At 44.8% G+C, this 26,560-nt stretch overlaps 2 protein-coding genes across 3 annotated transcripts; one reads left to right on the top strand and one right to left on the bottom strand.

Annotated features, from left to right (window-relative positions):
- Positions 1-6,451: 6,451 nt before the first annotated feature.
- Positions 6,452-7,582, bottom strand: LOC124013366 (dCTP pyrophosphatase 1-like). Its single transcript, XM_046327669.1, has one exon. The coding sequence runs from the start codon at positions 7,455-7,457 to the stop codon at positions 6,903-6,905; it is 555 nt and encodes a 184-aa protein (XP_046183625.1). The 5' UTR covers positions 7,458-7,582; the 3' UTR covers positions 6,452-6,902.
- A 120-nt stretch (positions 7,583-7,702) lies between these two features.
- Positions 7,703-25,911, top strand: LOC124013365 (glutamyl-tRNA(Gln) amidotransferase subunit B, mitochondrial-like). Of its 2 annotated transcripts, none has more exons than XM_046327668.1 (13): positions 7,703-7,895; positions 9,488-9,556; positions 9,745-9,858; positions 13,171-13,369; positions 14,268-14,390; positions 15,834-15,947; positions 18,804-18,888; positions 20,844-20,888; positions 21,681-21,873; positions 22,230-22,363; positions 23,439-23,517; positions 24,604-24,738; positions 25,533-25,911. In XM_046327668.1, exons 1-13 carry the CDS (start codon positions 7,845-7,847, stop codon positions 25,656-25,658), a joined length of 1,467 nt encoding a protein of 488 aa, XP_046183624.1. In that variant the 5' UTR covers positions 7,703-7,844; the 3' UTR covers positions 25,659-25,911. The 2 variants fall into 2 exon arrangements, with proteins under 2 accessions (XP_046183624.1, XP_046183623.1); XM_046327667.1 differs by having other exon boundaries at positions 7,704-7,895; positions 9,403-9,556.
- Positions 25,912-26,560: the final 649 nt, after the last annotated feature.

Raw genomic sequence — 26,560 nt, 5'->3', positions numbered from 1 at the left:
GAAGGATCTGACAGAGGAGATAAGGAGAGCACAGGGGAGCAATGTGGGTGTTTATACAAATGTTAGGCATTCCTCACATCCAATTGTACAGAAGGTTGTGTAGGTTGGTGCTACATAGGTCTGGAAAGCCTATCTGCTTCAGCCCTGTGTACATATGGCATCACATCAAAGCCTGCATTGCATTAAAAAAAACATGTTAAAATGTATGGAGGAAGTCATAATAATGGGGAAAGTCAAGACTTCAGTAAAAATCCCAAGCCAGACTTCAAATCAAATCACATTTTATTTGTCACATGCGCCGAATACAACAGGTGTAGACCTCACTGTGAAATGCTAACTTATTGTATCCCTTAACCAACAATGCTTTAACAAGTTAAGAAAAAAATGAAAATTATATGTAAAAAGAAAAAATAAGATAAAAGTAACAAATAATTCAACAGCAGAAGTAAAATAACAATAGCAAGGCTATAAACCAGTACAGAGTCAATATGCGGGAGCACCGGTTAATCGAGGTAATATGTACATGTAGGTAGAGTTAAAGTGACCATGCATAGATGTTAACACAGAGAGTAGCAGCAGCGTAAAAGAGGCGTCTGGGTATGCCTTGGAAGAGCTGTTCAGGAGTCTTATGGCTTTGGGGGGGTAGAAGCTGTTGAGAAGCCTTTTGGACCTAGACACGGCAAGCTCCGGTGCCGCTTGCCGTGCGGTAGCAGAGAGAACAGTCTATGACTAGGGTGGCTGGAGTCTTTGACCATTTTTAGAGCCTTCCTCTGACACCGCCTTGGGACTTGGGTAATAAGTGTGATGAATAGCAAAAAGATGCATTGCGGATGCAGGGCCTACTTTTGCCTGAGTCAGAGCTGCATTGTCATTCAGCTGGGGTATTAGTTATAGCTTCATAGAAATATTCATTTGCTCCTCATGATTTCTCACACAAACCCAATGCTTTGAGGGTTATGAGGAAACAACACAAGGAAACCACAGTCAGTATACCAAATCACAACTATTTCTCGGTTTTAGAAATGTCTCCAAAACCTCGTCTCAGACAGAGAACGTCTCTTGCTCTGTCACTGTAAAGACCCAAACTCCACAACTCTCAGGGAAATAACAGGTACCACAAAGCGGAGCTATAGGGGAGAGTGGGGGAAATTGAGCCAAAAGGGTATAAATTGAGAAACCCGTGTTTCTAGGAAAACATACACAAAATTAATAAATTGACCAAAAAGGTCATCCTTTTGTGGAGTCAATGAAAGAAGAAACCACATGAAAAAAGTGTTAAGCAAGTTAGGTCTACAAAGTCAAATGAATTTACTGTGTTAGAGACTGCAGGTTCTGTTCTACCTCATAATTAATTGCACACGCCTGGTGTCTCAGGTCTAAACCAGTCCCTGATTAGAGGGTAACAATAATAATAAGCAGTGGAACTGGCTCCGAGGTCCAGAGTTGAGTTTGTTAGAGGTTTCATGACACTTTTATCTAAACCAAAGTAGATCATTCTAAGATTGTTCTATACATCAGTTTGGGTCTCTATAAGCTTCAATATGAGGTCCTAAAACTAGCATGAAAGTGCATCCTTGTAGCTGTGTGGGCTAATATAGTCAACATGTTTGCCTTGGGGTAAGTTGAGCCAATGACCATGTGGTAAATTAAGCAAAATTAAGTGTTTTCTTCCCAGGTGTCATCAACATCAACGTAAGGCATTATCACTGCGATATGAGGTAACAACTGGGCCTGGCATATGTTAAAAGTTTGAAAAATGATTAGAAGACAAAAAGCGATTGTTTTGAATTGTGTTTGGGAATTAGAGATAGACATGTTTTAGTAGTAATATTTCATTCAGTACAGAAATGTGAAGGTGGCTCAACTTACCCTGTCCCTCAGCTCAACTTAAATTGTGTAAATTGTGCCAAGACACCACTTTTTTTGGACAAGCAATATTTACATGAATTCTGATTATTTCCATGGATACACAACATCCTGAAATATATGTAGATATCTTTGTTAGGGGCCTCCCGAGTGGTGCAGTGGGATAAGACACTGCATCGTAGTGCTAGCTGTGCCACTAGAGATTCTGGGTTCGCGACCGGGAGACCCATGGGGCAGCGCACAATTGGCCCAGCATCGTCCGGGTTAGGGGAGGGTTTGGCCAGCAGGGATGTCCTTGTCCCATCGTGCACTAGCGACTCCTGTGGCGAAAACTATATTTCCCTTGACAGCGTGATGAATATTTTTAACCCTTATTTAACTAGGCAAGTCAGTTAAGAACAAATTATTATTTACAATGACAGCCTACCCTGGCCAAACCCGGACGACGCTGGGACAATTGTGCACCGCTCTATGGGACTCCTAATCACGGCTGGATGTGATACAGCCTGGATTCGAACCAGGGACTGCGACGCAGTGCCTTTGACTGCTGTGCCACCCATTTAATCCCACTCTCCCCTAGCAGCCATACTGAATAGCAATGAAGGAAGCAATGTGGTCGAAGGAACATTACTTCTAGATTCACAAGAAACAACCCACCCCTTCGGCTGTGAGAGATTGATTCCACCCTGCTACCTGCCTGGGACATTTCCACACAAATTGAATAGTACTAGCAAACCAAGAATGTGTCAGCAAGGCCCAGGAGTTATGCTGCTATAGGCTCACACCATGCTAGAAAATGAAAATAAATTGTGCATTGCATCTCAGGAATGTTTACCTCAGGCTATGGGGTATGCTATGGTGCAGCAAATCAACATTTGCAGCATTCACACAGAGTGCCATGGTTTCAATATGGGCAGTGCTATTTGGGATCCTTGGGAAGTCCCTACCCCCCCCCCTTAACCCTAACCCGCACCGTTTCAATATGGTCAGTGCTATTTGGGATCCTTGGGAAGTCCCTACCCCCTTAACCCTAACCCGCACCGTTTCAATATGGTCAGTGCTATTTTGGGATCCTTGGGAAGTCCCTACCCCTTAACCCTAACCTAGCACGCACCGTTTCAATATAAACACAATTTGTTTAGAGCAGTTGCACTTAAGAAGTGTTATAAACTTCAGAAATAGGAGAGTCCATAAGTGAAAATACAGCCTGGACCCAGATTTGTTTGTGCGGACTTGGCGTGACTATGACTATAGTATTTGGCAAAACGGCAGAAACAAATCAGGGACCAGGGGTATGTATTCATATCCTGAGCAAATACAGTCAATTATCAGTGTTGATGGTACAATGTGAAATGTCAGAAAAATATAGAATGATTTATTTCAGCTTTTATTTCTTTCATCACATTCCCAGTGGGTCAGAAGTTTACATACACTCAATTAGTATTTGGTAGTATTGCTTTCAAATTGTTTAACTTGGGTCAAACGTTCTGGGTATCCTTCCACAAGCTTCCCACAATAAGTTGGGTGGATTTTGGCCCATTCCTCCTGACAGAGCTGTTGTAACCGAGTCAGGTTTGTAGGCTTCCTTGCTCACACATGCTTTTTCAGTTCTTCCCACAAGGTTTCTATAGGATTGAGGTCAGGGCTTTGTGATGGCCACTCCAATACCTTGACTTTGTTGTCCTTAAGCCATTTTGCCACAACTTTGGAAGTATTCTTGAGGTCATTGTCCATTTTGGAAGACCCATTTACGACCAAGCTTTAACTTCCTGACTGATGTCTTGAGATGTTGCTTCAATATATCCACATACTTTTCCTTTCTCATGATGCCATCTATTTTGTGAAGTGCACCAGTCCCTCCTGCAGCAAAGCACCCGCACAACACGATACACCAAAGTACTTTAAACTCTAGGAGACAGAACGTGTCTCCTTCCTGAGCGTTATGACGGCTGCTTGGTCCCGTGGTGTTTATACTTGTGTACTATTGTTTGTACAGATGAACGTGGTACCTTCAGGCGTTTGGAAAAGGATGAACCAGACTTGTGGAGGTCTACGCATTTTTTTCTGAGGTCTTGACGTATTTCTTTTGATTTTCCCATGATGTCAAGCAAAGAGGCACTGAGTTTGAAGATAGGCCTAGAAATACCCCCCTCCCCCCCTTAAAATATTTAGATGCACTATTGTAAAGTGGTTGTTCCACTAGATGTCATAAGGTGAATGCACCAATTTGTAAGTCGCTCTGGATAAGAGCGTCTGCTAAATGACTTAAATGTAAATGTAAATGTAAAATACATCCACAGGTACACCTCCAATTGACTCAAATTATGTCAATTAGCCTATCAGAAGCTTCTAAAGCCATGACATTTTTTTCTGGAATTTTCCAAGCTGTTTTAAGGCACAGTCAGCTTAGTGTATGTAAATGTCTGACCCACTGGAATTGTGATACAGTGAATTATAAGTGAAATAATCTGTCTAAACAATTGTTGTAAAAATGACTTTTGTCATGCACAAAGTAGATGTCCTAACCGACTTGCTGAAACTAGTTTGTTAACAAGAAATTTGTGGAGTGTTTGAAAAACGACTTTTAATGACTCCAACCTAAGTGTATGTAAACTTCCGACTACAACTGTATATACAAAAGTATAAAATGAGTGGATTTGGTTATTTCAGCCACACCTGTTGTGGCCTGTGGGACCGCCGAGTGCCAAAGCGTGTAACAATCATCTGTCCTCGGTTGCAACACCGAGTTCCAAACTGCCTCTAGAAGCAATGTCAGCACAATAACTGTTCGTTGGGAGCTTCATGAAATGGGTTTCCATGGCTGAGCAGATGCACACAAGCCTAAGATCACCATGCGCAATGCCAAGCATCGGCTGGAGTGGCGTAAACCTTGCCGCCATTGGACTCTGTGGAAGTGTAAATGCGTTCTCTGGAGTGATGAATCATGCTTAACTATCTGGCAGTCCGACGGGCGAATCTGGGTTCGCCGGATGCCAGGAGAATGCTACCTGTCCCAATGCATAGTGCCAACTGTAAAGTTTGGTGGAGTAGGAATAATGGTCTGGGGCTGTTTCCCAAGGTTCGGGTTAGGCCCCTTAGTTCCAGTGAAGGGAAATATTAACGCTACAGCATAAAATGACATTCTTGACGATTCTGTGCTTCCAACTTTGTGGCAACAGTTTGGAGAAGGCGCTTTGTTTCAACATGAAAATGACCCTGTGCACAAAGTGAGGTCCATACAGAAATGGTTCGTCGAGATCGGTGTGGAAGAACTTGACTGGCCTGCACAGAGCCCTGACCTCAACCCCATCAAACACCTTTGGTATGAATTGGAACGCCGACTGCGAGCCAGGCCCAACATCAGCGCATGACCTCACTAATGCTTTTGTGGCTGAATTTAAGCAAGTCCCCGCAGCAATGTTTCAACATCTAGTGGATGTTATAGAGGCTGTTATAGCAGCAAGGGTGGGACCAACTCCATATTAATGCCCATGATTTTGGAATGAGATGTTCAATAAGCAGGTGTATCTCAGGTTGAGGGAGTGTGTAATTGGCATGCTGACTGCAGGAATATCCACCAGAGTTGTTGCTAGATAGAGAAATGAACATTAAACTACCATAAGTCACCTCAAGTCATTTTAGAGAATTTGGCAGTATGTCCAACCAGCCTCACAACTGCAGACCACGTATATGGTGTTGTGTAGGCAAGCGGTGTGCTGATGTCATTGTGAACAGAGCGCCCCATGGTGGCGGTGTGGTTATGGAATGTGCAGGCATAAGCTACAATGAACACAATTGCATTTTACCTATGGAAATGTGAATGCAGATACCGTGACAAGATCCTGAGGCCCATTGTCGTGCCATTCATCTGCCGCCGCCACCACCTCATGTTTCATCATGACAATGCACAGCCCCATATCTCAAGGACCTGTACACAATTCCTGTAAGCTGAAAACAGCCCAGTTCTTCCATGGCCTGCATGCTCTGGATAGACATGTACGACAGTATCCAGCCACTTGGCAAATCCATTGAAGAGGAGTGGGACAACATTCCACAGACCATAATCAACAGCCTAATCAACTCTGTGAAGGAGATGTGTTGCGCTTTTTGAGGCAAATGGATGTTACGCCAGATACTGAGTCCGCATCCCTACCCTTTTTTTAAAAAAGTATCTGTGACCAATAGATGCATATCTGTATTCCCAGTGATGTGAAATCCATAGATTAGAGCCTAATTTATTTATTTCAATCAACTAATATCCCCATATGAATTGCAACTCAGTAACATCTTTGAAATTGTTGCATTTTTCAGTATACTTGTAGCTCATTAAACCATTGGATGTGTCCAAATATACATTGGCTAGCCTACATATTGGATCGCTAACCATAGGCCTGGGGCCATGAAACACTACTGTTTAACAGACTGCTTATCAAAATGAACCGCTACAAGAGTAACTGACTAATTTCCCCATCTCCCATTGTAGCTCATTTCCCAGGGAAGTAAATAAGGCAATAGTGATTAAATCTGATTCATTAAATGCATTAGAGTCAATATACACAAATTACAGCATCTGCAGGACAGCAAGTATAGTTGAAGGCACTTTTACTTTTGGGCAGAAGATTGCACACATGCATTGAATTTAAAGCAACAAAAGAACATAGCTTCCATCGATCATTGACAACAATATGGATGTAAGATATTTAAATGTAGTTACTCATACTATAAAAAATAAAATGGACTTCTTACAATTTGACTTTGGGGAACAGTTAAAACGACAAAAACATCAGAGGGAGGTCAAAAGATGAACACCCATAGTTAAAGAAAAACACTGGATTTAAAACGCACTTTATAAAACTAAAAGCAGCTAACGGCAGTTTGACCAACTATTGAGATACAGTAGTGCCCTAAATAAAATATTGTATAAACATTCTCCATTGACATTAACTGAAGTTGAACAGTATTTTTCAGTTCTCGTCTACTTTGTAAATGTAGGGTTGTGTTCATTGCGCCATTTGGGCATGGCAGCATGCACTCGCTCAGTCCTTGTATTCGGTGTACTTCATAGACGAGCCATGCACCTTGCTGGCTGGGTACTTCAGCCTGTTTAGGGCCATTTTGCGCAGCACTGCTTGGGGTAAATCGATATGACATTTCTCGGCCAACTCAACTAGGTAGATGAGGACGTCGCTGAGTTCATGTGCCAGGTGCTCGCGCTCGGAGTCGGTCCAGCCGGGAAGTCCTTCGGTCACCTCGCCACGCCACTGGAACAGCTCAGATACCTCGCCCACTTCTCCGACCATAGCTAGCAGGAGGTTGCGGGGTTGGTGGAACTGGTTCCAGTCTCGCTCGTCAGTAAATTCCGCTTGCATCCGTCGTATGTCTTCGATGGTAGGTTCGGCAGTGAAGGAGAACGTATCAGATGGGGTTCTTTTCTTAGATCCATTTCGCTTGGCAGCGTGGATGTCTGCCTCGCCGTTTTCACAAGCTATTCTTGACTTGCTAGGAGTGCCATTGATGTGTTTAGCTTCAGATAGGGCCACCGTCTCTCCGTTCAGTCCATACACTCCATCGCCGTTCATTGCCTTGTCCATTTTACACCAAACTATTGCACGGCTCAACACTTAATTCGCTGTAAACAACCAAACTCGACAACAATATGGGTAAAACTCCCGCCACAAAAACGCTGCTCTTGTAGCCGGAAGGTGTAACATAAATCGCCGGAAATTCGAAATATGGGTTGCACTAAATGTGTTGCATTGTGGGGTATTGAGTTTTCTTAAAAGCACATGCCCTCGGATTTTGTGTGAAAGTAAGTTTACTATGACTACAACTACCATAATACCCTAAACAGAAAGGCTAAACATGGCAGGCTCCTCTGCAGGGATGACTGCACTGCTATGTAATATGAGTAAACAAATTGCAATATTTTATCCAACGATTACTTACCAAAGGCACAATTGGTGTGTGATAAGGAGAATATGTATGTTTGTCTCCCGATGCCAGAGTCAAGCCCAAACAAAACCGAAAAGGTAGGTCCACGAAGTGAATGCTAACGTTAGCTAGCTCGCACTAATGTGCACTGTTTGTGTATCGTGTGCGCGCCTGTGCTAGTTAGCGAGGACGACAGTCGCACATAACCACATCCCCTTCCGTATTTAGACGTTGCAAACATTGCTGTTAGTTAAAAACCTGAATGCAGTTGTAATGGATGTGAAACGGCTAGCTTAGTTAGCGGTGGTGCGCGCTAAATAGCGTTTCAATCGGTGACGTCACTTGCTCTGAGACCTTGAAGTAGTAGTTCCCCTTGCTCTGCTAGCGGCTTTTGTGGAGCGATGGGTAACGATGCTTCGTGGGTGACTGTTGTTGATGTGTGCAGAAGGTCCCTGGTTCGCGCCCGGTTATGGGCGAGTTTAAAGTTAGACTGTTACACAGTTTATGTATAGCTAGTCGTCTGCATGATAGCCTCCTTTTATAAATATGTAAATAGTGTCCTTCTTACCCCTCTCTGCCTTCAGAGCATCCTCACAGGTTGTCTTGACAGGGATTCTGAATGACTTTGATTAGGTATGATGATGTCACTAAAGTTGTGCTGATATGCCGCATTCAAAACAACTGGGAACTCATGACGTCAGTGATATTTAGGTCGGAAAGTCGGGGCTCTAGAAAGAGGCCCGAGTTTTTTAAAATTGTACCTTTATTTAAACAGGTAGGCTAGTTGAGAACAGGTTCTCATTTACAACTGCGACCTGGCCAATATAAAGAAAAGCAGTGTGACACAAACAACAACAACACAGAGTTATTTAAATAAACAAACATACAATCAATAATACAATAGAAAAGTGTGCAATGGAGGTAGGACAAGGGAGGTAGGCAATAAATAGGCCATAGTGGTGAAATAATTACAATATAGTAATTAAACACTGGAGTGATAGATGTGCAGAAGATGAGTGTGCAAGTAGAGATACTGGGGTGCAAAAGAGCAAAATAAATAACAGTATGGGGATGAGGTAGTTGGATGGGCTATTTACAGATGAGCTATGTACAGGTGCTGTGAGCTGCTGTGACAGCTGGTGCTTAAAACTAGGGAGGGAGATATGAGTCTCCAGCTTCAGTGATTTTTGCAGTTCGTTCCAGTCATTGGCAGCCGAGAACTGGAAGGACAGGCGACTGAACGAGGAATTGGCTTTGGGGGTGACCAGTGAAATAGTTCAGAGTTGGATGACTGTTCATAACGATTTTTTTTCTCCCAATCCGAGCTCGTTTTCCCCCAGTTCCCAGTTGTTTTGAACGCACTCAAGTCAGAGATTTCCAGAGTTCCCTGTTTTGAACGCGGAAATAAGTCAACCAACAGAACTGTCTAAAATGCTGCACTGTAATTAATGGCCAACATCTAAACTCCTATAACAGACAACCCTGGCAGTTAGCTATTCATAAGTCCAGTCTATTAGTCAGTTCAGAAAATGAAATCGTGGAGTTGATATGGTGGCCTCCCATTTGTACGTGTTCATTTCTCTGACGGTGATTGTGTGCTTCTAGTGCTCCCCAGGAGCTGGTAGGTGTGGTGGGTCTGGAGATCCATGCTCAGATCCACTCCAACACCAAGCTGTTTTCTGGCTCCCAGGTTGGGTTCCAGGCTCCACCTAACTCCCTGGTGTCCTTCTTTGATGCCTCCTTACCTGGAACTCTACCTGTAAGTTATCGTGCATCTGATGATAAACATGCCTCATGTCAATAAAGGCTGTTGGTCTATTCGTTGCGTAATAATACAGTTGTTGTCCATCATAACATAATCTGGTCTATGTAACCTAGCCTACAATATGTCAATGTACATAGTCATTTGACCAAGTAGGCCTAAGTCCTTTTCCTCTTCCTTCTCAGGTGCTGAACAGACGATGTGTGGAGGCTGCAGTCATGACAGGTTTGGCCCTTAACTGTACCATCAACAGGAAGTCTCTCTTTGACAGGAAGCACTACTTCTACGCTGACCTTCCTGTAAGTCAACCCGGACCCCATCTGTCCTCCAATCACAAGCAATCATCAATCACATTTATTTCTAAAAGCCCTTTTTAGGCTACATCAGCAGTTTTTACAAAGTTATTGAATACAGTAACCCGGCCTAAATCAGAGGTGACAACTTATTCCCCTATTAATAAGTAGCTCTCATCGGTCAAAGCCGCCATCTCTCCCCAAAGTAACGTTCCCATTTTACTTCCTCCCTGTCCCTGAGCTAGGCTATCATTTAATAGTGACAAGTCTTGCTAAACCGGCAGAAAAGCTTATTGCCACCGATATCTAGCCAAAAGACAGCTTCTGTTTCCTGCAATCTGTTAGCTGTTAGAAATCAAGTCGTGGCCAAGTGATATTCATCCTCACCTTGCTGCCAGGCGTCCTGGGCAATTTTATGACTGACATTTTATGACTTTAACTTCAAGACATGTCATTGGAAGAGTTGAAGAGATTCGATAGCAATTGCCCAACAAAGTCTCCTAAAAAGTTTCATTTCACTTTGGAGAGACGGGCAGCCCTGGCTGAATGTGACCTATGTAGAAAGAAATGACCCTGACATTACTCTTGACGAGCTGATGATGAGAAATTGTGGACAGAGGAAAGGGTGAATTTGAATAATTTAAGTGCCTTAGCGGTATTATACCATAATGGGACTTTCCACTCTCAAGAAAATGACAAGACGGCTAGGAGATTTGTCTGTTACAGTGCAATCCATACCTTTCCTGTATTCAATGAGTGAAGAGTTTAAAAAGCTTCCCTAACTTTGTCCTAAGGTCAAGGTCATGTCTAATGACCAATAGAGTAGCTTGTGAGGGTTTACTTTGTGGGTCAGGGAATGGATTGTGGATCGTCGGGTTGTCAGTGCAGTTGTCTTAATGTTATGGTACGTCAATATCCTGTCAATTAAGAAATGAACTAGATGACACGATGGCCTAAGTAATTTTAGTTCTTGTGAATGGAAGCCTATGGTCAACACAAGACCTGCCAAGCCTAGATTGTTAGAAGATAGAGTTGTCTTTCGAACCCAGCAGTCAGATTCATTGGTAATACTGTTATCGTGAGGCTACAGCTGCATAATCCCTCCCCACAGCAGAGGTAGATTATTGATTTCAAAAGCTCCGACATGTATCCCAGGGGTGAAATCCCAGCAGGAAGCCGAAGGATTATTCCCAAATCCCACCCCATCTTGTTTCCCCCGTTGTAGATTTCCGGTCCGCTTACTGAGTGTTGCATCACCTCTCTCTTTGGGTTATGTTAAAACATGCGCTGTTGAAACGGTAGTGCCAGTTAAGATTTAAATGTTCACCGTGCCCACAAGTGGTACCAATGCTTATAAATATGTTTTTTTGCTTACCCTGTAGACAACACTTGTGTTTTACCAGGCCCGGGAAATAGACAGGGAACAGGGATGGAGAGTAAAAGGCCTGTATTGCATAGTGAATCATGCTAATGTGTTAAATTCAGTTGGGAGGGATGTTCATGTAGACAGATAAAATAATAGCCATGATGAGTGAAGCATTAAGCAGCACATTCTCTATTATCAATTATTTTACTAGCAGCCTATTGAAGTAGAGAGAACGAGGACATAAAAAGAACATGCATTTATTAAGAACACATATATCGTTGTGCATTATTGATGTGTTCCATGAATCCATGATTTAATTTCACACAATGAACGCACTGCTGCTCATTACATGATTTGTGATGCGCTTGCCTGACCAGCAGCAGGAATGAATTGAAGTGGCAGGCAGGTGTTCTGTTATAACAGCTCGCCTCTTCTTAATAACATGCACCAGCAGCTTCGCACTAAGCTACTAGAGGATATGCATAATTCTACTTTTCTGGAGTGTTTTCTGTGCAGACGTTGTCTCTGACGACTATTTAATGACTCAAATGGATCTGTTTGTGGGGACGTGGATGTACAATAGGTAGGGCTAGTTGAATCAAGGGTTGTAGAGGGGAATAGGTTTGGTGCATCGAATCATGAATCCGTTGAAGTCGGCTTAGATTCGGTGAACTGAATCTGAAAACGACAAATAGCAGTCTAGTTGGAGAGAGAGCTCTCAGGTTGGGATTTACTTTCCTGAACTGACTGAGTGCTTTAATACCAGACTGCTCATTAGGCTTTGGGGCTGGGGTGTGACTAGAAGGACCCAGAGGCTTCCAGTAGCAGTTTTATACCACCACTGGTCTGCATCCAACTTCAGCTGCCCTTCATTATACAAAGCACCAACACGTCTTCACTGATTATGCCGGGATTGCAAATGGTCCACCATTTTGGTGGGTGCTAAACTAACTAACGTAGCCTGTGTGTGAACAGCAATGCATACCGTATGCAAACTAGGAGGCACTTGCGCTAATGAATTACATTTGCATTGACACTGACAGAGCTCTATGAGAGAATTGATTATTCTAGAAAGGGAGAAATCAGCATCTTAATGCTATAATCCTGTATTTATAGTACACCGCTGAGACAATGGAATGTCTCCCGTGGTCCATTATGCTTGTGCTTGTTGATCAGGTACAGTACAACACACAGATGGTTATGGCTAATTCTCTTTTTTCTCTCCTTTTTTTTGTGTTGCTCATATTTATTCCTTCCCTTTCTTTTTCTTCGTCGGCATGCCAGTAAGTATGATGCATGTTTAGTCTTTTCTAGCGACGGTTGCCGTGGCAACGGGACATAGTGCTACCGTACTCACTTGTGGAATAGCGGCAGCCAGCACAATGGCACTTCAGAATAAGAGAACAGATAAAATATTCATTCAGTTCGCTTTTGTGACTTTGAACCCCTCTCAACGAAACAACAATAATATTCCAACCGCATAATAATGAGTTGGAGTAACCAGTTTTAGGGACCTATTATCCCCCCAAAGTAACTAACTAATGGCTGGATCTTAGCTCATGTTTAATGCATATATTGCTATTTTGTTCATAACACTCTTGACCCCTTGAAATATTTAAGGTTATTTCCAAGTTAATTGTAATGGTAAATCGTTGATTATGCGGGCCAAGTTTATTTCGGTATTAACCCCATGTTTTCCTATCGTGTCTATAATATAAATAACTTAATTGTATTATATAGTGGCTGTAATTAAATACCTAAGCCTGGTCCCAGATCTGTTTGCAAGGAGTCCTCTATAGGTAATACCTATAATCGTTGTCATGCCAAATGTAAAGTTTATACAGCATATTTTGACCAGGCTATTACATACCTGATAAATGAGACACATTTAGACTGCTGAAGCAAGCACACAAAATTGACCTTTTCTAGTTTCATGTGTTTCCTCCATCCAGGCGGGCTACCAGATCACCCAACAGAGGCTGCCCATCGCGGTGGACGGCACCCTGACCTACAGTCACCTGGGGGGCCGTAAGAGGAACGCGGTGGTCACCAAGAGTGTCAGGATCAAACAGATCCAGTTAGAGCAGGACAGTGGCAAGAGCCTCCACGATGACTACAGGAACCAGACCCTTATAGACCTCAACAGAGCAGGTAGATGGAGTTTAGCTTCCCATCGGTGTACCTCAACAGAGCAGGTAGATGGAGTTTAGCTTCCCATCGGTGTACCTCAACAGAGCAGGTAGATGGAGTTTAGCTTCCCATCGGTGTACCTCAACAGAGCAGGTAGGTGGAGTTTAGCTTCCCATCGGTGTACCTCAACAGAGCAGGTAGGTGGAGTTTAGCTTCCCATCGGTGTACCTCAACAGAGCAGGTAGATGGAGTTTAGCTTCCCATCGGTGTACCTCAACAGAGCAGGTAGACGGAGTTTAGCTTCCCATCGGTGTACCTCAACAGAGCAGGTAGGTGGAGTTTAGCTTCCCATCGGTGTACCTCAACAGAGCAGGTAGGTGGAGTTTAGCTTCCCATCGGTGTACCTCAACAGAGCAGGTAGATGGAGTTTAGCTTCCCATCGGTGTACCTCAACAGAGCAGGTAGATGGAGTTTAGCTTCCCATCGGTGTACCTCAACAGAGCAGGTAGATGGAGTTTAGCTTCCCATCGGTGTACCTCAACAGAGCAGGTAGGTGGAGTTTAGCTTCCCATCGGTGTACCTCAACAGAGCAGGTAGACAGAGTTTAGCTTCCAATCGGTGTACCTCAACAGAGCAGGTAGATGGAGTTTAGCTTCCCATCGGTGTACCTCAACAGAGCAGGTAGACGGAGTTTAGCTTCCCATCGGTGTACCTCAACAGAGCAGGTAGATGGAGTTTAGCTTCCCATCGGTGTACCTCAACAGAGCAGGTACCATAGAGTTCAAACACTCATAGACTCCAGAGGATTCTACCACAGAGCTCCAACTAGTATATACAGATCTAGATAGGATTTGGCCAGCCAGTCCCTGTTCTATGTAGGCATATGGGGAGTGTATGAAACATCTCTCTCTCCCTCCAGGTGTGGGTCTGATGGAGCTGGTGATGGAGCCAGACATGAGCTGTGGAGAGGAGGCAGCAGCCGCCGTTAGAGAGATGCAGCTCATACTGCAGGCTCTAGGGACCTGCCAGGGAAACATGGCTGGTGGGGAGGCCTGCATTGGACACACACACACACACACACACACACACACACACACACACACACACACACACACACACACACACACACACACACACACACACACACACACACACACACACACACACACACCAGGGAAACATGGTTGGTGGGGAGGCCTGCATTGGACACACACACACACTCACACTCACTAACACACCAGGGAAACACACCAGGTTAAAACAATATATATATATATATATATATATACAATTATTAACCTATCATTATTAATATTATATTTTATTTACAATGTACTAATAAAACTAACCGTTTCTTTTTCTTTTCTTGTTTTTGTCAAAAAGTAAACATCCAGTGAGCCTCTGAATTGACATCTGTCTTATACTTTCTCTCTTGCTATACTGGGCCAGCTGTATCATACCTTCTCTCTTGCTATAGAGGGCCAGCTTTCTCATACCTTCTCTCTTCCTATAGAGGGACAGCTGTATCATACCTTCTCTCTTGCTATAGAGGGCCAGCTTTCTCATACCTTCTCTCTTCCTATAGAGTGCCAGCTGTCTCATACCTTCTCTCTTCCTTTAGAGGAACAGCTGTCTCATACCTTCTCTCTTCCTATAGAGGGACAGCTGTCTCATACCTTCTCTCTTCCTATAGAGGGACAGCTGTCTCATACCTTCTCTCTTCCTATAGAGGGACAGCTGTCTCATACCTTCTCTCTTCCTTTAGAGGGCCAGCTTTCTCATACCTTCTCTCTTCCTATAGAGGGACAGCTGTCTCATACCTTCTCTCTTCCTATAGAGGGACAGCTGTCTCATACCTTCTCTCTTCCTATAGAAGGACAGCTGGCTCATACCTTCTCTCTTCCTATAGAGGGACAGCTTTCTCATACCTTCTCTCTTCCTATAGAGGGACAGCTTTCTCATACCTTCTCTCTTCCTATAGAGGGACAGCTGTCTCATACCTTCTCTCTTCCTATAGAGGGACAGCTGTCTCATACCTCATCTCTTCCTTTAGAGGGACAGCTGTCTCATACCTTCTCACTTCCTTTAGAGGGACAGCTTTCTCATACCTTCTCTCTTCCTATAGAGGGACAGCTTTCTCATACCTTCTCTCTTCCTATAGAGGGACAGCTGTCTCATACCTTCTCTCTTCTTATAGAGGGACAGCTGTCTCATACCTTCTCTCTTCCTATAGAGGGACAGCTGTCTCATACCTTCTCTCTTCCTATAGAGGGACAGCTGTCTCATACCTTCTCTCTTCTTATAGAGGGACAGCTGTCTCATAACTTCTCTCTTCTTTTAGAGGGACAGCTGTCTCATACCTTCTCGCTTCCTTTAGAGGGACAGCTGTCTCATACCTTCTCTCTTCCTTTAGAGGGACAGCTGTCTCATACCTTCTCTCTTCCTTTAGAGGGACAGCTGTCTCATACCTTCTCTCTTCCTATAGAGGGCCAACTGAGAGTGGATGCCAACGTGTCCGTCCACAGACCTGGGGATCCTTGGGGCATCAGGACTGAGGTCAAGAACATCAACAGTGCCCGCAACCTGGCCAGGGCCATAGGTGAGTGCTGCAGAGGGCTTTTCACAATACTGAGCCAAACCAGAGGCGAAGCGAGAAGCTCCACTCGCGTCAATCTGTCCACGCGAGAATGTGGCGATAAGTACACCAAGTGGGGATTGTTTTTGTATGGAGGTCTATGAGAGAGTGTCGGATCTGGTAAGAAAAAAATGTGATAGCTAATTTTCTAAGTGAGGCTTGTTTGACCTAATAGAAGTTGCATAATGTTTAGGTTGTTACTGGTTGTACTGATATACACTACATGGCCAAAAGCATGTGGACACCTGCTCGTCTAACATCTCACATGGGCATTAATATGGAGTTGGTCCCTCCTTTTGCTGCCATAATCCACCCTTCTGGGAAGGCTTTCCTCTAGATGTTGGAACATTGCTGCAGGGACTTGCTTCCATTCAGCCACAACAGCATTTGTGAGGTTGGCACTGATGTTGGGTGATTAGGCCTGGCTCACAGTCGGCGTTCCAATTCATACCAAAGGTGTTCAATGAGGTTGAGGTCAGGGCTCTGTGCAAGCCATTCAAGTTCTTCCACACCAATCTCGACAAACAATTTCTGTATGGACCTCGCTTTGTGCACGGGGGCATTGTCATGCTGAAACAGGAAAGGGCCTTCCCCAAACTGTTGCCACAAAAGTGGAAGCACAGAATCGTCTAGAACTCAAAGCGTTAAGATTTCCCTTAACTGGAACCGAGTGGCCTAGCCCGAACCATGAAAAAGAGCCCCAGACCATTATTCCTCTTCCAACAAACTTGACAGTTGGCACTATGCAATGGGGCAGGTTGTGTTCTCCTGGCATCCGCCAAACGGCTGCTCAGCCTGGAAACTCATTTCATGAAGTTCCTGAAGAAAAGTTATTGTGCTGAAGTTTCCAGGGGCAGTTTGGAACTTGGTAGTGAGTGTTACTACCGAGGACAGATGATTTATACGCTCTACAGCACTCGCCTGTCCCATTCTGTGAGTTTGTTTGGCCTACCACTTTGTGGCTGAGCCGTTGTTGCTCCTAGACATTTCCACGTCACAATAACAGCACTTACAGTTGACCGGGGCAGCTCTAGCAGGGCAGAATATTGACAAACTGACTTGTTGGAAAGGTGGCATCCTACGACAGTGCCACATTGAGAGTCACTGAGCTCTTCAGTAAGGCCATTCTACTGCTAATGCTTGCTTGAGTTTGTGCTCAATTTTATACACCTGTCAGCAACTGGTGTCCACTAATTTAAGGAGTTTTCCACATACAAATTTATATATATATATAAAAAAAACACTTAAAATTAGTGGACACCAGTTGCTGACAGGTGTATATGTGTGTGTGTATATGTATATATATATATATATAAAAAACTATTTTATATTGGAGTTCATTGAGTCTATTGTTCACACGTGTGTCTTTCTGCCTTTACGACAACTACTCCCATTGTTAGGGCAGAGACAAGACCATCTCGTCATTATATAGACTATATTATAGTGTCTCTGGCCAAACTGAGCCGAGCCAAGCTGTACTGAGCTGGCCTGGTTGAAGCCTTCACCATAGTTGCTGGAACCGTGCTGAAAAGGACCATGTGAATAGACAATATCTGAGCCAGAACAGTTTGGTTCAGGTTGGCACAATAGTGTGTGAAGGGTATATCCTCATTGTCATTGGTGGGGGTTTAGTGGAGGTACTGAAGTGAAGCGGTGACGACCCAGTGGGTCTGGAATGAGCTAGTTGGATGAACACTCAGGGAAATATAGACACACACACACACAGAAAGAGAGAAAAATAGCGAACAGCATGGGCTGTCATCTTTCTGAAACAGTCGTCTGACGGAGGGCTGTGTAATTATGCGTGCACTGCAAGTCAAACTGGGAGTCAAAGATCAGAGACACCATGAGGCACACACACACACACACACACACACACACACACACACACACACACACACACACACACACACACACACACACACACACACACACACACACACACACACACACACACACACACACACACACACACACACACACACAAACCGGCCTTATCTGTCTTCGCCTGTGTAAATGTTCTCTCAGACAACTCAGTGAAGTAATTGCCAAAACTTCCTCTTGTCTCAACTTCATACGTCTTTCCATGATTTTTCCACCTCTTTCTGAGGTGTTTTATCCCTGAAGGCAGTCGTCACTCTATCCACCCACAGGAATCAGAGAAACAGGCTTTCTGTTGACAGGAACTGAAGATGGAAAGGCTTCTGAAGAGACATTTAGTGTACAGGGATAGTTAACATGGACTAGAAAGCACGAGGCCTTTCCTACCCACACAAACTCAGGAAGATATAGAATACAACTTTATTGACCATTTGTTTCAGTGAACAACTGAGCACACAGTTTGCATGCCTAACTTAGGCTAAATTAGCTTTCTACAGAACAATAGATTTCCCATCAACACTAATTCCACTTCTACAGAGTTTCCCATCAAACTTTTTTATTTTCTCTCCAACATACTGGAGACGATGGAGAGTCATAGGGGCCATTGAAATTCTTCACCAGGAGCAGCAGGCCATTAACAGTTCGTGTGATACGAAGTGACTTGGCCGCTTTATTATTTATTTATCCCAAGAGTAGACTTCCATTTTAGCTTAGTGCAGAGAAGTGATAAAGGGTTTTTAAAAGTCAAAACTCCAGATAGTCGTTTGTCACAGAGAACTAATGTAGCAGCAGTTAGGAGACTTCAGGCATGGCCATGTGTCATGGCAGATGTTGGGAGGATCTAACACTGTGCCAGTTGGCTGGATGCTTGCTTCTGATCAGGCCTGGTGTGTGCGTGTGTGTGCGTGCGTGCGTGTGTGTGTGTATTTTCATCAACAGACTATGAGATCCAGAGACAGATGTTTGTCCTGGAGAGCGGCGGCACGGTGCAGAACGAGACACGGTCGTTTGATGGCAAGACTGGGTAAGAGGCTTCTAGAACCAACCCTCGAACCAAGTCATGCCGACAAGTCCCATTATGTTACAGTGAGAGTGTTTCTGATAACATGTCAAAAATGTCTATTGACTAAGAATATGATGTTTCGCAGGATACGGTACAATGTACACAGGATGCGTCTCTTTATGGTTTTAATAATTATTTGGGTCAGATACCACCCCCCCATAATCAACTTGTTATGGCTGCAATCCCGTTAACGGGATAATTGTCATCAATAACCGCTGAATTGCAATGCGCCACATTCATGAATATTACTAAAAAATATTTATATTCATGAAATCACAAGTGCAATATAGGAAAACACAGCTTAGCCTTTCGTTAATCCACCTGTCATGTCAGATTTTGAAAATATGCTTTACAGCGAAAGCAATCCAAGCGTTTGTAAGTTTATCGATCGCTCGACAAAATATTATGTACACTTAGCATCAAGTAGCTTGGTCACGAAAATCAGAAAAGCAATCAAATTAATCATTTACCTTTGATTGTCTTTGGATGTTTTCGCTCACGAGACTCCCAGTTACACAATAAATGTTCCTTTTGTTCCATAAAGATGATTTTTTTATATATCCAAAATACCTGTTTGTTTGGCGCGTTATGTTCAGAAATCCACAGGGAAGAGCGGTCACGACAACGCAGACAAATTCCAAATAGTTTCCGTAATGTCCACAGAAACATTTCAAATGTTTTTTATAATCAATCCTCAGGTTGTTTTTAAAATATATAATCGATATTATATCAACCGCAAATGTCTTTATCAATAGGAGAAGGAAAGGCAATGGCAGCCCAAACTCTGTTGCGCGAGCAAAACTCATGCGACCACCTGACGAGATGTTATCTTTCTGGCTCATTTTTTCAAAATAAAAGCCTGAAACCATGTCTGAAGACTGTTGACACCTTGAGGAAGCGATAGGAAAAGGACTCTGGTTGATATCCCTTTAAGTGGAGCAAAGGGAGTCTATGGAACATGGAGTTTTCAAAATAGAAGCCACTTCCGGGTTTGATTTTCCTCAGGGTTTCGACTGCAATATCAGTTCTGTTATACTTACATACAATATTTTGACAGTTTTGGAAACTTTAGAGTGTTTTCTATCCAATACTAATAATAATATGCATATATTAGCAACTGAGACTGAGGAGCTGGCTGTTTACAATGGGCACCTTTTCATCCAAGCTACTCAATACTGCCCCTGCAGCCATAAGAAGTTAACACTGTATTGCCATCTCCAGTGTGATATTTGATCTCAAGACATTCTCTCTTCTGAGGTTTAATTTGAAAACGTTTTAGTAACTAAGGATGATGAATGAGGCCACTTGGAGTCAGTCAGTGTCTGGTGTTGTGGATCAGCTTGCTAGTGAGGGTTGTAAAGCCCATGAAATGAGCTGCTCTTCACACAGCTGGGGCCTGCCTCTAATGCGCAAGTTAGCGTGTTTCGTCATGAATCTTGTTCTAGAGGCAGCTTTGCAAAGCGGTCAATAGCTGGCACAGCCACAAAGTCATAAAATCTTATTTTAAACCTAACCTTAACCACACTGTTAATATCCTGATGCCTAACACTAACCTTAAATGAAGAACAAAAAGCCCATTTTGACTTTGCAGCTGGCCTATCTAAGGGGAAATCGCTCAGTTCTGCCTCCAGGACAAGACTCATGACAATAAACGTCAACCTGCCTATAACACCATCGTGTGCGTGTGTGTGCGCGCTGGGCCTGATGGAGTGTGTTTGACAGCAAAGGCCCACAGCTCTGTCATGGTCCAGAAATACACAGAATGACTGGGGGCCCCTCACCTCACACCTGTGGCCCTTGCCCATAGTTACAGCCTCTTCAACATGAACAATCTGCCGTAGTAACTGTTGTAACGAGCGAAACACTATCGTTATACAGTACCTCAAAGCCATAACATGTGTCCCTCTGTTTTACAGTCACACCATTCCAATGAGAGACAAGGAGGGCCTTCAGGACTACAGGTGAGTACAACTCATATTCACTTCAGTATGTTCTAGCAGCACAGCCTCCAGCATGGTGTGTGGTATGATATGATCACCGCTGTAGGGCCTGCATGGAGTGAAGAGGGGGAGCAAGACAGGATGGAGAGGAGAGAGGTCATCGTCACACAAGTGTGTGTGTGTGTGTGTGTGTGTGTGTGTGTGTGTGTGTGTGTGTGTGTGTGTGTGTGTGTGTGTGTGTGTGTGTGTGTGTGTGTGTGTGTGTGTGTGTGTGTGTGTGTGTGTGTGTGTGTGTGTGTGTGTGTGTGTGTGTGTGTGACGCAGCCACACAAGTGTGTGTGTGTGTGTGGAGACAGCCCTTTGTCTGACCGTGTGACACACAGGCCTACTACTGTTGTGTTGTGATTGTGTCGTCTAAGAGGCCTGCAGAGATACAGCCAGCACTCCGCTCTTATCTTTCTCTACTGCTGATAACAGCTCCCTCTCTATCTTCTCTTATCTCACTCCTGCCTCTCTTTCTCGCTCCCTCTCTCCTCTGTTGTCATTAACTGTGCTCGCTCTGGGTGCTCCCTCTGTCACACATGCACTCCCACCTCTCTTTCTCCTCCCTCTCTTTCTCGCTCCCTCTCTCCTCTGTTGTCTTTAACTGTGCTCGCTCTGGGTGCTCCCTCTGTCACATATGCACTCCCACCTCTCCTCTCTCTTCCCTCTCCCCTCACTCTCTCTTCTCTCTCCCACCTTTTCTCTCTCCCCTCGCTCTCTCTTCTCTCTCCCACCTTTTCCCTCTCCATCTTTCTCACCCCCCCCCTCCAGGTTCATGCCGGAGCCCAACCTGCCTCCTCTGATGGTGTACGAGGCGTGCTCTACAGCCCCCCCTGGTGTTGCCCCCAGCCAGGTGGTGGTTCTGGAGGAGGTGAGGGAGAGGCTGCCGGAGCTGCCCAGCATCAGGAGGCAGAGGCTGGTGGAGACCTACGGCATCCTCCCCGAACACAGCTTCACCCTGGTGGTGAGTGACTACCACAGTATGTAGACGTGTCTGTTAACGTCCAACTGAGCAAGTTAATTATAATTGATGGTAGGTAGGTTTCTCCCTCCACCTCTCTGGCTTTCATCTTGTCTTTCTGTCTGTCTCTCTCCCTCCCACTTTCTGGCACTCGTTTCTGCTCCCCCTCTCTCACCCCTTCCTTTATCTCTCCATTGTACTCTCTCCCTCACTGTCTCTCAATTTAATAACTACCCAAAGTAACCTATTCTTGCACAGCCAGTTACCCTGTCTGTGCTGGACAGAGGCAGAAGCAAGGCGCAGTAGATTGTTGTATAAACAGTATCATTGCGTGTGTTTCATTGGGCCTCCTGTTGTAGAATGAGGACGGGCTGATGGACTACTTTGAGGCCGTCGTCAGGGAGACTAAGGCTGGGCCGAGAAAGGTGATTGGCTGGGTGATGAACGAGCTGCAGGGCCTCCTCCATCAACAGAACCTGAGTGTCAGCCAGAGGTGAGACACTCAGTCGTCCTCATCCTCTTCCTCGGTGTCCTCCTCTAGCCTCAGTCATTCTATTTCTCCTCTCCACCTCATTCCTATCATTCTTCCTCTACATCATTCATTTTGTTTCGCCCTCTTCTCCCTGCCCTCCTCCCGAACTCCTATCATGTGTCTCTCCTCCCCTTCCTCCTCCTCTGTTCTCCTCTTTTCAGTCTTGCGTTGACTTCGAACCCCATGTTGAAGATCCTATCTCAGGATCCAACATCTTGGCTAGACGGAGGCCTGAAATCATTTCCATACTGGAAGCATCATTTATGTGCTTTTTCCCTGCGATGTTTCCTATCCGTCTTCATGTTGATTCCTTCCGTTATTACTATGGCAGACAGTGAATGTGAATAGAGAATATATCTGGGTAATAAGTTGAGTGTTTTGAGTTGTTTTTCTATATGACTGTTTTTATCCTACACTCCAGACTGTTCTGATCAAGACTGATCAAACGGAGTAAAGTATGATGTGTTTTGTTTTATGTCTTTGTCTGAGAACTAGTGGATGGGTGGGGGTTTGTGTGCCTTTTTGTCGTTTTGAAGAAAGTGAGAGTGGATGTTGACTCTGTGTGGATTCGCGTGTTTGTTGTTTGTTTAGCCATATTTCCGTTCATAACTCAGTCAGTGTGTATGTGACTGTGTGTCTCTGGCTCAGTGTGTGTCTGACTCGGGGATTGGTGACAGCAGTGATGATCATGTGCCCTGTAGGTGGCAATGGGCTGTCACAGAGAGAGACGGGGCCAAATAGCCTCTCATTATAAGCACAGTGACTCCGGGGTAGATAAGACACCATCACACTGTCACACAGGAGAGGATAGACTGGATCTAATGACATCTCCTGTGCCTTCTCTCTCTCATCTCTCTCTCTCTCTTCCTTCTCTCTCACATATCTGCCTCTCTCTCATATTGGTGTCTTTGTCATATCTGTGTGTCTCTCACATATCTGTGTCTCTCACATGTGTCTCACATATCTGTGTTTCTCACGTGTCTCACATATCTGTGTCTCTCTCTCATATCTGTCTCTCTCTCGCTCCCTCTCTCAGTCCGATCTCTCCTCAAGCTCTAGCCCAGATACTGAATCTCCAGGAGAATGGACAGATCTCTTCTTCTATCGCCAAGCAGGTGAGAGATAACAAGATGGCATAACATCCTAAACATTTAATGCAAAGTCCATATGTGTTACTACACTGAGTGTACAAAATATTAACACTTTCCCTGACAGACTGGCCAGGTGAGTCAAGGTGAACTCTTTGATCCCTTATTGATGTCACCTGTTAAATCAACTTCAATCAGTATCGATGAAGGGGAGGAGACGGGTTAAAGAAAGATTTTTAAGCCTTCAGAGGGTGAAAGGGCAAGACAATAGATTTAAGTGCCTTTGAACAGGGTATGGTAGTAGTTGACGGGCGCACTGGTTTGAGTGTGTCAAGAAGTGCAAAGCTGCTGGGTTTTTCACACTCAACCGTTTCCCATGTGTATCAAGAATGGTCCACCGGTCTCCCGGGTGGCGCAGTGGCTAAGGGCGCTGTACTGCAGTGCCCTTAGAGACTCTGTGCCATCAGAGACTCTGGGTTCGCGCCCAGGCTCTGCCGCGACCGGGAGGTCCATTGGCCTAGCGTTGTCCGGGTTAGGGAGGGCTTGGTCGGGCTTGTCTCATCGCGCACCAGCGACTCCTGTGGCGGGCCGGGCGCAGTGCGCGCTAACCAAGGTTGCCAGGTGCACGGTGTTTCCTCCGACACATTGGTGTGGCTGGCTTCCGGGTTGGCATCATGCTGTGTTAAGAACCAGTGCTTGGTTGGGTTGTGTATCGGAGGAAGCATGACTTTCAACCTTCGTCTCTCCCGAGCCCGTACGGGAGTTGTAGCGAAGAGACAAGATAGTAGCTACTACAACAATTGGACACCACAAAATTGGGGAGAAAAAGGGATAAAAATCCCCCGCCCCCCAAAAAAAGAATGATCCACCACCCAAAAGACATCCAGCCAACTTGGCACAACTGTGGGAAGTGTTGGAGTCAACATGGGCCAGCATCCCTGTAGAACACTTTCAACACCTTGTAGTGTCCATGCCCTGATGATTTGTAGCTGTTCTGAGGGCAAAGGGGAGTGCAACTCAATATTAGGAAGGTGTCCTTAATGTTTTGTACCCTCAGCGTATATTATCATTTTCAATTGGGGTTTAACCTGAGTGTTTCATTGCTCCATACAGGTGTTCCAGGAGCTGTGGAAGACCCCAGGTAAAACGGCCCAGCAGATCGTCAAGGAGCAGGACCTGGGGATGGTCAACGACAGCACAGAGATCCACAGCATTTGCCAGAAGGTGGTGGACTCACACCCAGACCAGGTGCGGCCACCCTGGGCAAGAGCTGCCACAATGAGGGCAGGTAGTTTGCCCCTGGTGATGCGTTGGGCAGACCACACCACCCTCTGAAGAGCCCTGCGGTTAGGGGCGGTGCAGTTGCCGTACCAGGCGGTGATTCAGGCCGACAGCAATTGTGCATCTGTAAACGTTTGTGAGGGTCTTAGGGGCCAAGCCAAATTACTTCAGCCTCCTGAGATTGAAGAGGCGCTGTTGCATCTTCTTCACCACACTGTCTGTGTGGGTGGACCATTTCAGATTGTCAGTAATGTGTAAGCCGAGGAATTTGAAGCTTTTCACCTTCTCCACTAAGTTTATGTCTCCAGAAGTCCATGATCAGCTCCTTTATTGTTATCATTAGGAGAGAGAGGTTATTTTTCTGGCACCACTCCTCCAGGGCCCTCACGTCTCATCATTGTTGGAAATCAGGCCTACTACTGATGTGATTGAGTTAGAGGTGTGCAGTCATGGGTGAACAGGGAGTACAGGAGGGGGCTGAGCACACACCCTTGTGGGGCCCCCGTGTTGAGGATCAGCGAAGTGGAGGTGTTGCTTCCTACCGTCACCACCTGGGGGGCAGCCCGTCAGGAAATCCAGGACCCAGTTGCACAGGGCGGTGTTCAGACCCAGGTCCCTGAGCTTAATGAGGAGCTTGGAGTGCACAGGGTCATTGACTTTTTGCTAGTAGCCAGTCTTGATAGAATTCTGTTGATGATCAATAAACTAAATGCAAACGTAAGTATTTGTGACTTATGCTGCTGTTACTGTTCCTCCTACAGGTCCAAGCCATCCGCAGTGGGAACAAGAAGGTTCTGAACAAGCTCATGGGTCTGGTCCAGAAGGAGACGAAAGGCAGGGCTGACCCAGTCCTGGTACGGGCCATCCTGGAGCAGAAGACCTCCTGAGGACTAACTAACACTGTCTGTGGCCACCTTGACTGCCTCAACCTTGACATGCCTGGTGGAATATCAAACTAGTCCAAGAGGCAGCAAGCATGACATCATTATGGCTTCATCATAGTTAATGTCCTCTGGTCAAGAGGATTATTGTTGCTAAATCAACTATCTCTCATGTTGTCTTCTGGCACCGTAACCGCCTTTAAGTTGTTGCAGTTGTATTGTAATTTTTATTTGTGTACATAAATATATTCTAATTCTCTTTGGAGTGTACACACTTATCCCCTCCCAAACACACACTTCATCTAAAACTGTCAAGGGAATGGCATACACATCCTCCATGATAATCACACTTTAAACAGAGCCATTCTGGAATCCCTTTGCAGTTTGGAACACTCTGAACCCACCAATGGCAGAACATAGCTAATAAAGGTATGGCCCATTACCAGGCAGTTTGGGAGTCGTCCCAGAAGTCATCTTTCTGCTTTTATCACCGTCCTCTGGCAGCACTGAAATGAATCAGGAGAGCAACAGAGGACTGAAGTACTATATGCAATGTATCTCCTGATACTCCCTCTAAAATGGATAGGATTAGGAATGATTTAGAAGTCAGTGTTCAGTCAAAGGAGAGAGAAGAAGTAGTCATGAGTAGTGAGCGCCCCCTTGTGGCTGTCAAATGAAGGAGATACATCTATCGTTTAGCCTTCTATGCTTGTCTCTAGAGATAGGCATCTCTTACATTCAGTTGGCTTGAATATTGAGTTTTGTCAAATCACGCGGTAATTCAATACTGGTTGGCTGTGGGCATGTGACTTCAGTTTGGTAACGTAGGTAGTTGCCTCCCATTCATCCCCTTTGTTTCTATTGAATGCCGTATGCAGTGACCTATATAAGAAGTATTGTACATAACT

This window comes from Oncorhynchus gorbuscha, linkage group LG24 (genome assembly GCF_021184085.1).
Source record: "Oncorhynchus gorbuscha isolate QuinsamMale2020 ecotype Even-year linkage group LG24, OgorEven_v1.0, whole genome shotgun sequence".
NCBI classification, from domain to species: Eukaryota; Metazoa; Chordata; class Actinopteri; order Salmoniformes; family Salmonidae; genus Oncorhynchus; species Oncorhynchus gorbuscha.
Note: the sequence above shows the minus strand (reverse complement) of the source record. Positions and strands in the feature narration are given on the sequence as shown.

Excerpts from the sequence above, each read along its gene's own strand:
- LOC124013366 (XM_046327669.1), bottom strand. The coding sequence starts at position 7,457 with ATGGACAAGGCAATGAACGGCGATGGAGTGTATGGACTGAACGGAGAG.
- LOC124013365 (XM_046327667.1), top strand. The coding sequence starts at position 7,729 with ATGGCAGGCTCCTCTGCAGGGATGACTGCACTGCTATGTAATATGAGT. Across the intron at positions 7,896-9,402 it reads GCCCAAACAAAACCGAAAAG|TGCTCCCCAGGAGCTGGTAG; the intron begins GTAGGTCCACGA and ends GTGTGCTTCTAG. Across the intron at positions 20,889-21,680 it reads GAGGGCCTTCAGGACTACAG|GTTCATGCCGGAGCCCAACC; the intron begins GTGAGTACAACT and ends CCCCCCCTCCAG.